Raw genomic sequence first — 12,402 nt, 5'->3', positions numbered from 1 at the left:
ATGTTGAATATTTAACTAAATTAGGTTTTCTCATAGAATGCATTCCATTTACTTTACTGTAGAGTTCGCTTTTAAAGCATTTAAAAACAAAAATTAAAACTCAGTTGATTCTGAACAAAAATAGCGTTAGCATTATTTTCCTTACAACAAATATCAAGTTGAAAATTTAATGATAACCTGAAATTCTTTTAAGATTAGGAATCTAAGGTTAGATTTAGTCATGTTTGTCTTGAATTAAGACTTTCTATAAAAATATAATCTTGTTCTAAATACAAATAAAACATTTTCAACGTAAAAACTCTAATATGCTTTGATCTAAAATAGCCCATTTAAAAAAATCATTATTGTTGAATTTCCATTCTAATGCATCATTTGTTTGGTATAACGAACATTTTTTTAAAAACTAGTTAGGCAGTTAAGCAGCTAGTCAGGCAGTTAAGCTGCGAGTCATGCAGTTAAGCAACTAGTCATGCAGTTAAGCAACTAGTCAGGCAGTTAAGCAGCTAGTCCTGCAGTTAAGCAACTAGTCAGGCAGTTAAGCTGAAAGTCAATCAGCTAAGCAACTAGTCATGCAGTTAAGCAACTAGTCATGCTGTTAAGCAACTAGTAAGGCAGGTAAGGAACTAGTCCTACAGTTAAGCATCTAGTCAGACAGTTAAGCAAACAGTCAGGCAATTAAGCAGCTAGTCAGGCAGTTAAGCTGATAGTCATGCAGTTAAGCAGCTAGTCATACAGTTACGGAACTAGTCATGCAGTTAAGGAATTAGTCAGGTAGTTAAGCAACTAGTCCTTCAGTTAAGCAGCTAGTCCTGCAGTTAAGCAGCTAGTCCTTCAGTTAAGCAGCTATTCCTGCAATTAAGCAGCTAGTACTGCAGTTAAGCAGCAAGTCAGGTAGTTAAACATCTTGTCAGGCAGTTAAGCAATTAGTCAGGGAGTTAAGCAGCTAGTACTGCAGTTAAGCAACTAGTCAGGCAGTTAAGCAACTAGTCAGGAAGTTAAGCAGCTAGTAATGCAGTTAAGCAGCAAGTCAGGCAGTTAAGCATTTTGTCAGGCAGTTCAGCAATACATTCCTCGAAGCCAATGATTAACATATTAAAACTCTGTTTACCACTTACCTGATATACACTGTACCCACAAAGGATGAGACAAAATGGAAGACCTAAAATTATTCAAATAAATTAGTTCGGTTTTCTGTCTTGAATTCAAATCCTGTCCTGTCCTGTCCGGGAAAGCCTATATCTCATGGTTTTCTGTCTTGAATTCAAATCCTGTCCTGTCCTGTCCGGGAAAGCCTATATCTCATGGTTTTCTGTCTTGAATTCAAATCCTGTCCTGTCCTGTCCGGGAAAGCCTATATCTCATGGTTTTCTGTCTTGAATTCAAATCCTGTCCTGTCCTGTCCGGGAAAGCCTATATCTCATATTAAGTGCGAAATATTTAAGAATTATAAAAGCAAGTTTTGTTCTATACTGAACTGTACTTTAGACAGGTGGAAAACAATATATTAGAACTTATTGTGAAACATGAATCCCTCCTGCGTCGTTGAATCCCCTGGGCTGTTTATTTCAATATTTGAGTAGAACCATTTTTATTTGCAAATAAATATTCAAATTTAACATCACAGGATCAGAAAATATCGGATTTCTTGAATATCAAAATTATAAATACCTGCATTATCAGCGACCGGGGACCAGGGAACAGTTAGTAATGACTAGAGACCAGGGGACCCGGGGAACAGAGACCAGGAACCAGGGGAACCAGCAACTAGAGACCAGGGAGCATGATACAAGGGACCAAATACTAGTAACTTGGGACCAGAGACCAGGGACCAGTAACCAGAGACCAGGGACCAGAGACAAGGGACCAGAGACAAGGGACCAGAGACCAGAGACCAGGGACATTAGACCACGGACCGGAGATCAGGATACTAGTGACCAATGACTAGAAATCAGGGACCAGCAACCGGGGGACCAGAGACCAAGGCAACCAGGGACCAGGAACCAGGGACCAGAGACCAAGGGGACCAGGTGCAGTTTATAATGCTTGCTCTCCATTATTCAATTTGTTGAGTAAACTGTCATTTTTACAACTTTCTTTTTCACAAAATATAAAATGGAATCAATTATTTACAGAATTCGTCTAATCTATCATTTTGCACACACCCTGTTCAGGTCTATAATCTAAACCTATAATTTTCAGCTTACTGCACAAAATTATTGTTAAGGACTCTTAAAATCAATTTTACATTCGGGCAACATTCGATGTATAATTAGCTATTTTAACCATGAATGTGTAGATTTTTGCATAAAATGTTTGCCATAACAATCCATTCTACAATCCATAGGGTGTCCTATTAAACATGGGAATTAAGTGCAACTTCTATATCGTCTTTGTTCCATGCGACATTATTACGTAAACAGAGTTTTAACAGTTAAAACATTTGACATCGCAGACTTCTAAACTGGTCTTGGAATTTTCAAATGTGGTCTACCATTATCTAACCTTCAAAATTGACGGAGATATTGAGAAATTTGCCCACATTCGTAATAAAAACAACAAAAATTTTCAAATGTTTAATAACTCCTTCAATTTTAAAGAAAGGAGGCCACTTTTTGGAAGCTCATAGGGCTCGCGTACAATCAGTTTTTGATATAGTCTTTGTCAGGGGGCGGAAACGTCATGTGTGTGTGTCTGTACCAAAAGAGTGTGTGTCAGTTTACTGTACCAAAGGTTTGTACTGTAGGTTTATAAGTACGTAAGAATCTCGGGATTTGTACAGTCTAGGAGAGTACATTTGTTTATTGTTAATTGTTTACTTAAACATATGTTTAATATACATGTAATATATTATTTACATATTTAAGTCAACACTATAAAGCCAAATTTTCATGCAAAGAATATAATTTTATTAAAGTTTACAATAAACTACTCGTTATTCAAATTTAATTATAATCGACGACATTGTTCTACAATTTCCTTGACTGTAGTCATGTTGTGTGTCTGTACCAGAAGAGTGTGTGTCAATTTACTGTACTGGTCTGCAAAGCAGTGCGACTGGCTCTCTCTTGCCGGACCAGCGCCATTTCCTTTCCCTTTATTCCTGTTCCCTGGTCTTTGTCTTTTATCAATTACTAGGCAATACTTCTATTTCAACTTAATTATTGCTCAATATTTCAACATTTGTAATAGATAAAACAATAATACAAATTTTTGTGGATTTACAACTTTTTTCGTGGATTTACAAAACTTTAACGATATGTTTTAAAGAAAGACAATCTACGGAGGTGGGGTTGAAAAGAAAAATTGAGATAATATAAACATAATATGAGATAATATATATATGTATATAGATAAAAATTTATATATATTTATAGAAATATATATATCTATATGTATACTTTACTTGTCAGTTGGGTGTTTGTTTGTAACCTATAAACGTCAAAACGGTTAAGCGGATCGTGCCCAATTTTTTGTGGACCTCACATGACCAAAGGAAAGGTTTATTGATGGTCAGGATTTTAAAAATAAAAATAAAAATAAAATCGCTAAAAGAGCAATAATTAAAAGTCAAAATCGAAGATGGGCACGAAGCACCCTGAAAACATAGTTATATACTTTGCAATTGTTAAACCCCTCCCCACGCTTCTCATCACATTGGTAAGCTGCAGAGCGCTGGCTAATAAAGAGATCTTATCTAAATAGATATTACAGTAAAATGGGTTTCTGTCACATGAAACTTTATTCTAATTTGCTCATCGACCCTTTAAAGGATTAATTCTCGATCATGGATTATTTAAACCATGAGACATACAGGTTGAGAAAAAAAAAACGAGATAAGGGTTGTTTTCCATAACACTATAAACATTTTTGCAGTGTTCTTGTTTTAGGTGAAAAATGTTAAAATAGACTGAACAGAATACAAAAATAGTTTTTGGTCAATCCACGACACAAATCTTTTGGAAAAAAATTATTTTTTTACCTAGATATCAGTATCTGCTTTTTACTAAATTTCATATAAATATATCACATGATAAATAAGAGAGTTATTACAAAAATTCGCGTAAAATAATCTGCTCCAAATCTTACCAAAATTTAAAGAGGTGGCAAAACGCAATTTTCATTTAAAATAATGTTTTTAAGTTTCTAATCCCTTTATTTGAGTTTGCGTCAAAAACTCAGTTCATGTTCAGTAAATACATACTTAGTATGTCCAAAACTCAGTTCATGTTCAGTAAATACATAATTCTTATGTCCAAAACTCAGTTCATGTTCAGTAAATACATAATTCGTATGTAAAAAATTCAGTTCATGTTCAGTAAATACATACTTAGTATGTCAAAAACTGAGTTCATGTTCAGTAAATACATAATTAGTATGTCAAAAATTAAGTTCATGTTCAGTATGACGTTGAAATTTGAAACCTACAGTTTTGAAAAAGCTGATTTATTGGCTCGCATATTAGAACTTACAACTTTTTCTAAAAAACTCTTCAAAAAACAAGCGGTGATTGAAAACATACAAGATTAATTTATACAACGTGGAATTTACTGTAATTCGACATGAGTTACATATTTGTATTGGGGAATGTGGATGAAGCTTTATTTTATTTCTATTTCCCTTTATGTACTAAAATGACCAAAGAGGATAAAATAAAGCCGCTTATTTGATTATTTTATGCGTATCCTCCTTGCAATATGCTTGAGCAAAATCATTAACTGTATCAAGCAACAAATTCAAATAAAATACTTACATAAATACGTACTTACACACTTACATAAATACGTACTTACACACTTACATAAATACGTACTTACACACTTACATAAAATATAAAAACATTTTCGTTGCGGTAAAAAGAATAGACTTCCATGCAGTGATGGCCAGACAAATCTGAAATACGAAGACGACTTTATAGCAATACTTAAGTGTATTTGATATTGTTACAAAGCAATTAGTTTGACTAGACACTTATTTGATCACTAATTAAGCGTAATATGACTGTTTACGATGCACATTTGCTGCATCCCATGTTTACTCAAAGTTATAACTTGAGTCTAAAAATCGTCTTCCTATTTCAGAGTTTTCTGGTTATCACTGTAGGAAAATTTAGTTTTTAACCAAGAAAAAAATATAAGATTCGCGATATTGAATGTACTTAACGAAGGAATTTCGAAATTGCGAATTATTCATTCAAAATTATTTGTATCTCATGGGTAATAATATGTTTGTAACATTTAGGTATCTTTTAAACTATACATCTAAATTTGAACAAGGAACCCAGCTTTGCCTGAACACAAAACGTTCGCTATAAAATCCAACCTTCTCATGACTTAGAACATTCCCCAATCAAAATTTAAGGCAAATCGGTTTAGAGGTTCCCTAGTTATGTTCGGACATACAAACATCCTAACATACAAACAGACATATACGCAGAAATTACAACTTTATATATAGGTTCACAAACCTGATATATCTTCATGTCTAATCACAGAGAAACTATACATGTTCTTTCATCTATAAATGTATGATGAAGTATCTTATACATATCCCATATCAGTAATAATTCATTAGACCACGGGGTGACAGAATAATTGGCAATGTGTGTTCTACTATTTCTATATTTCTATACTAGTTCTATATCTAACACTGCCAATCGTTAATGCATCACGTTGCCCACAGTATCAATCATTAATAAAATCCATCAATACTTGTATATGATGCACAGTGCACACTGGATGCATTAGGTATCAGAAATTAGAATCATTATTATATAAATAGATGTATTTAATTTAGTGTAAAACAGGATGCATTACTAATCATACTGAATCCTGCCTTATGCAACCTGAAGGATGCAGGATTAAAGCTGTCTGCATCATGTAACCTGAAGGATGCAGGATTAAAGCTGTCTGCATCATGTAACCTGAAGGATGCAGGATTAAAACTGTCTGCATCATGTAAACTGAAGGATGCAGGATTAAAGCTGTCTGCATCATGTAACCTGATTGATGCAGTATTAAAGCTGTCTGCCTTATGTAACCTAAAGGATTCAGAATTAATAAAATCTGCATCATATAACCTGAAGGATGCAGAATTAATAAATCCTGCATCATATAACCTAAAGGATTCAGAATTGATAATCTTGCATCATATAACCTGAAGGATGCAGAATTAATAAATCCTGCATCATATAACCTAAAGGATTCAGAATTAATAAATCTTGCATCATATAACCTGAAGGATGCAGAATTAATAAATCCTGCATCATATAACCTAAAGAATTCAGAATGAATAAATCCTGCATCATATAATCTGAAGGATGCAGAATTAATAAATCCTGCATCATTTAACCTCAAGGATGCAGAATTAATAAATCCTGCATCATATAACCTACAGGATTCAGAATTAATAAATCTTGCATCATATAACCTGAAGGATGCAGAATTAATAAATCCTGCATCATATAACCTAAAGGATTCAAATTGAATAAATCCTGCATCATATAATCTGAAGGATGCAGAATTAATAAATCCTGCATCATATAACCTGAAGGATGCAGAATAAATGCATTCTTGGAGAATATATAAATCAGGTTGTAATACGTTGTAATTTGCAGACATTTATTTTTCCAAATTTACTAAATAAAACCCTCAAAAAAGCATTTATATCTTATGGGGGAAAACAAGATATACACCCCTGTCAGTACAACCAAAAATCTATTATTTATTGCATTGAATTTAATTGATTTTCTATTTAAATATCCCAGTTTTTATTAAAGCAATTAAAGCAGGAGGGAGGGAAAATATTCTACCTAAACTTGATATACATTTATACAGGAGAACGGGTGTAATGCAGAAAATGTAGGAATTAGGAGGAATATGGAAATGTAGGCTTTAATAGGATTAAGACAATGCAGGGTTTAGGAGAATTCAGAAATAGAAAAAAATGAAGTGTTCAGAAGAGCAATAATTAATGTAGGGGTTCATAAAATTTAGGGCTTAACTGGTTTCCATAAAACCCTTCCCCTCCTAATGAATAAAAAACTCCCCTCCCCCCTTTCATTTTGTGTTCACGCCTGGCCAATATTAAACTTTTCATTGATTAAATGCAGAAACAAAATTTCCTCAAATTTACTTGTTAAAAAAGAAAATTGCACTTTTCTGCTGAATGTAAGATAGATCAAATTGCAAATGGGAACAGTAGGTTTCAGAATAATTTAGATCTTGCATAGAACTTAAAATTGAAATTAAACATTTCGTAGAAGATAGGGTTTCACCCTTTTCAGGCTGACGTCTCATCCCCCCTTTATTTCCTTATTGTGATACAAATCTATAACATTTGACACATTTTTGGAAAGCCCTTGGTCTTTACTTTGATAGTCTGCAAAAAATGTGCAAATTTGTAAAATTTCAAATACTTATTGCAAAATCAAGTTTTTTATTAAAAATTGTGCAAATTTAAAAGTGGACAAACTATGATATATTATACATTTTTAAAAAGCCATTGACCCAGCGAATTCACATATACAAAAATATTTTCAAGGAAATCTGAAAATGTGAAAATTTCCTTTAAATGTGTTGATGCTCAAATCTACGCAAAATTGTTTAGCAAAAATTGTGCAATCTGCTTCCTTTTGCAAAAGACTTTTTAAAGGGCAATAAAATGCTATAAACCGATGAATGGAAATTGGTCTAAATATTGATCAAGTTTGAAAAAGGTAAATTAAGGCATTCAGGCAGTATGCTTGAGGACTCAGGCAATAGTTACCTCGCTTTAAGCCTAAAGCGAGGGGCATGCGTTAGATGAACAACTTTAGACAAACACTTTTTTAGTTTGTCCAAAAAATGTTTAGGGGAGGGAGGCGTCCCAGGAACACCCAGCTGGAATAGGGTTTTTAAACATATAACTTTTTTTTTTAGTTTTTAACAAATTAATTAAACAAGGTGCTCACACCTCTGCACACACCCCGTCACAATTCTTGTTGTACTTCATTTTCTGCACTATACACTCTTGTTTTCCAATGTTTTATTTCCTGTGCTTCAATTTTCCATTATGTTCTTGTTTAAATTTTGAAAAGGAAGTTTTTTTGGACGTCCCGATAACAACCAATATGTTTTTGGTTCTTGAATTTTGTTGTATACAACCTGTTCCTACACTCTACATGTAGTGTATATGTGTTTTGTTTGATTACTTGTAAACTTGTAATTAACAATCAAAACTTAAATTGAAAAGTCGTCTTCTTTGTATTGATATGGTTGCCAACCACTGTAGTATATATCTATATATATTTTTTAGAATAGCTGACGACTCTGATTCTGGAAATATCGCTCTGTCTCCGGTTTTGAAGAGACATAACGCATACCTTGTTCATAACGAGACATTCTACTGTGATCAGAAGGACGAGTGGAGAGGTTGGATACTTTTATAAATCTACCTTTTATAGATGTTTTCTATCCTAGTAATGTTGGATACTTTTATAAATCTACCTTTTATAGATGTTTTCTATCCTAGTAATGTTGGATACTTTTATGAATCTACCTTTTATAGATGTTTTCTATCCCTGTGATGAATTGGATACTTTTATCATTCTACCTCTTGTAGATGTTTTCTATCCTAGTAATGTTGGATACTTTTATAATTCTACCTTTATAGATGTTTTCTATCCTAGTAATGTTGAATGCATTTATAATTCTACCTTTTATAGATGTTTTCTATCCTAGTAATGATGGATACTTTTATAATTATACACTTTGTTTTCTATCCTAGTGATGTTGGATACATTTATAATTCTACTTTTTAAAGATGTTTTATATCCTGTTAAAGTTGGATATTTTTATAATTATACACTTTGTTTTCTATCCTAGTGATGTTGGATACTTTTATAATTCTACATTTTAAAGATGTTTCTATCCTAGAAATGTTGGATACTTTTATACATGTATAGTTTCTCTAATGAAATATTTGTGTTGTCACCAAAGGATAAATTATGTTATTGAAACACTGTGTTGTCACCAAAGGATAAATTATACTATTGAAACACTGTATTGTCACCAAAGGATAAATTATGTTATTGAAACACTGTGTTGTCACCAAAGGATAAATTATGTTATTGAAACACTGTGTTGTCACCAAAGGGTAAATTATACTATTGTAACACTGTGTTGTCACCAAAGGATAAATTATACTATTGAAACACTGTATTGTCACCAAAGGATAAATTATACTATTGAAACACTGTGTTGTCACCAAAGGATAAATTATGTTATTGAAACACTTTGTTGTCACCAAAGGGTAAATTATACTATTGTAACACTGTGTTGTCACCAAAGGATAAATTATGTTATTGAAACACTGTGTTGTCACCAAAGGGTAAATTATACTATTGAAACACTGTGTTGTCAACAAAGGGTAAATTATGTTATTGAAACACTGTGTTTACACCTAAGGGTAAATTATATTATGGAAACACTGTGTTTACACAAAAACACCAAAGGATAAATTATATTATTGAAAAACTGGGTTTACACCAAAACACCAAATGATAAATTATATCATTGAAACACTGTGTTGTCACCAAAGGATAAATTGAATTATGGAAACACTGTGTTTACACCAAAACACCAAAGGATAAATTATATTATTGAAAAACTGGGATTATACCCAAAGTTAGTTATTCACTTTGGTTTATACAAATTAAATGAAAAATGTATTACTGGACCTAACCCAGGGGGCCAGGGGAGGATTTATCGAATCTGAGAATAACAAAAAAAAATACAAAAATCTTTTGGTGGGTGCGGAGCGCCCTAATATCCTAATATATAGACCACCCCCTGCACCAGTACACATGTTATATCTTCTATCTAACTTGCAAGATTTATTATCAAGAAGTTTGTGTGTAAACAAATCTATGAGTACTGCAGATGTTAGAGAAAAAGAATCATTGATTACTGCTATTTCTCAACTGTCCAATTGTTGATAAACCAGATTATTTCCGCACTTACATATCTGGAATATTTCAGGCATACAAGGGACTGTTCAGTTATTTAAAGATGCGTACATGCAAGCGCACATGTAGCAAATATCGTATAAACATGATATGCTGTAAATCTGCAGTACGTTGTACATTATTAACTGTTTATGTCGTAGACTTATACATAATGACATTATTCATGAAATTGCGTACGTAGCATGATTAGATTAAATCATGTGATATACTCAAATTACGCTATAATAAACATGTGTGGAGATAGCTTAACTACGTTATATCTATTCTTTCTAATCTTTTAAATACACATAGATAGAGAGAGTACATATTTAGCGCCAGCAAGCAAGAAAGACAACGGATTAAAGGCAGCCAGTTTAAACCAAGAATCAAGCAAGGATCATCAGTTACAGGAAACACATAGAACTAGAAGTAACGAGATAGTTTCTGCAATAATGTCACACATCGTAATGTTGTTATCATAGTGCTTCTGGCTGGTTTTGAATTTGGAGTAGGCCCCAGACTGAAAGGAAAGCAGCCACCGTCTACAAGTCCATGACAGTGAAGACAGTGCAGAGAAGTAAATTCTATTCTGGGTAAGCAAAAAAATGTGAAAGCAGAATGAGTAAAAAGATTAACGAGAAAACTGAGACAGAAGAAGAGCACAGCGAATTAGCTGAACCACAGAATGCAGTGAGGGCCGAACAGTCAGTCAGCAAGGACCTAGACTCAAGTATAGACCTGGAGTCAGACATAAATCTGGAGAGAGGTAGACATAAGGAATATGTACATCAAGATGAGGTACAGAAAGAAGATGCACAGAAAGAAAGTGTATGGCAAGAACAGAAGTGTCATAATCAGCATAAATAAGAGTGCAACACTGTTCAAGTGCTCAAAACCTCCCTCATTCCAGAACAAAAGTGCCAAGGTTTTCCCAAGCAGAAGTGCCAAACAGAGTATTGAAAGAAGTGCCAGACACAATACGAACAGTAGTGTAACACCAACTTCAACGAAAAGCATACCATCAAAGATGAAAAGGATTATAAGACGAGATACAAGAAGAATTATTCTAAGACACATGGAACAGGACTGCGGCATGTTACAAGAGAACCAGTTGGAGACTATGAATGGCAAACTGTCATGTGGTGTTAAGGTGCAAGTGCTATAATAACCTCAAGAAGGTGTGCAATATCTATGGTGATGAAGTGCTCTCCATGCAGTGCAAGGATTTACCCCAAAAAAAATGTTTTAATGAACCTAGACACTAGACAGCCCTTTAAACTGGTGCAAAAGGAAAAGGTTGGGATTAACCTTGTCAAGTATACTAGAATATTCCCAAGATGGTTCCAGAATGTACCACAGGAAAAATATTTTAGACAAGCCTAGAGAAGAATGACATGATGGGCCATGAGAAGAGTGACATGAGGTTCTCAGTGGGTGTACTGACTAGGTCTCTGTGCAAGAATGTTAAGGAGGTCTACAACAGTGTACTCAAGTTAAAAAAGAAAACAAGAGTAGAATATATGAAGATGTGGAGTTGCTGGAAATGAAGAAGTTTGATGAAAATAGGGATAGATAGCCCTATTGTTCAGCACTTCCCTTAGCCCCCCATTTGTTTCAAATATTGTAGCAATCCCCATATTTGTTAACCTGAACATACCTTGATATATTATGTTGTATATTGTCTGTAAATCTTAATGAGCTTATCTTAACTAAGCAAAACTTGTAATGCGATAAACATAGCCTAGCTACATCTGTAAATACATCAAAACCTGTATTGTGATTAGCTTAACTACACTTATATATATCTGCGCTAATCTTGTAAATATGTACTCTAAAGGTAAAAAGAGGTCAAAGTGTTTCAATCTTTGCGACAATTAAAGGAACAAAAGCTGTATTAAGATTATATTGCATAAAACAAAATAATTAAAGGCAAACATATGTTACAATTCTACATAAAGGGGATTGAGGACTGGATCTGGGACTCTCAGATTTGAAGACTCGGACTCTTGGATTTATAGACTCTGGCACCTCTTGAATCTGGGCTCTCAGCTGGACTCTTCTGTGACTCTTGGCTTTAGAACTCTGACTTTCTGGACTTGCAGCCTTCAAAGTCAGGCCCCACATGGTAACCCTCATGACCCCTCCTTCTCGAAGCAGGAAGGGAGTTGGTTCCTCTTTCTAAGAGGCTTTCATCGCAACTGACCTTATTCTTTGTTAGGTCTCCTTTTATATCCTGGCACCCCACCTTTCTCCCCTATCCATCCTGGCTGGTCATTTCTCCAAGGGAAGGGGGGTCAGCTGCAGGTGCAGGTTTAGTTGACCATCTTTGGCGACTTCTATGGTCCTGTTTTATCAACACATTCCAATTCTTGATTCCTATTAACAGGGGTGAGGGGGGGGTGTGTGTGGTCTACATGACC

At 34.0% G+C, this 12,402-nt stretch overlaps 1 protein-coding gene across 1 annotated transcript in view; it reads left to right on the top strand.

Moving 5' to 3' along the window:
* LOC111715494 (glycine receptor subunit alpha-3) overlaps window positions 1–12,402 on the top strand; it is a 35,083-nt gene that overhangs the window by 15,894 nt on the left and 6,787 nt on the right. The window contains exon 10 of the mRNA XM_023490824.1: window positions 8,293–8,408. Within this exon, the coding sequence (XP_023346592.1) occupies window positions 8,293–8,408 (116 nt within the window). The remainder of the gene's footprint in view (window positions 1–8,292; window positions 8,409–12,402) is intronic.

Source organism: Eurytemora carolleeae, unplaced genomic scaffold (assembly GCF_000591075.1).
Source record: "Eurytemora carolleeae unplaced genomic scaffold, Eaff_2.0 scaffold1719, whole genome shotgun sequence".
In the NCBI taxonomy this organism is placed as follows: domain Eukaryota; kingdom Metazoa; phylum Arthropoda; class Copepoda; order Calanoida; family Temoridae; genus Eurytemora; species Eurytemora carolleeae.
This window is presented reverse-complemented; position numbering and strand designations above follow the sequence as displayed.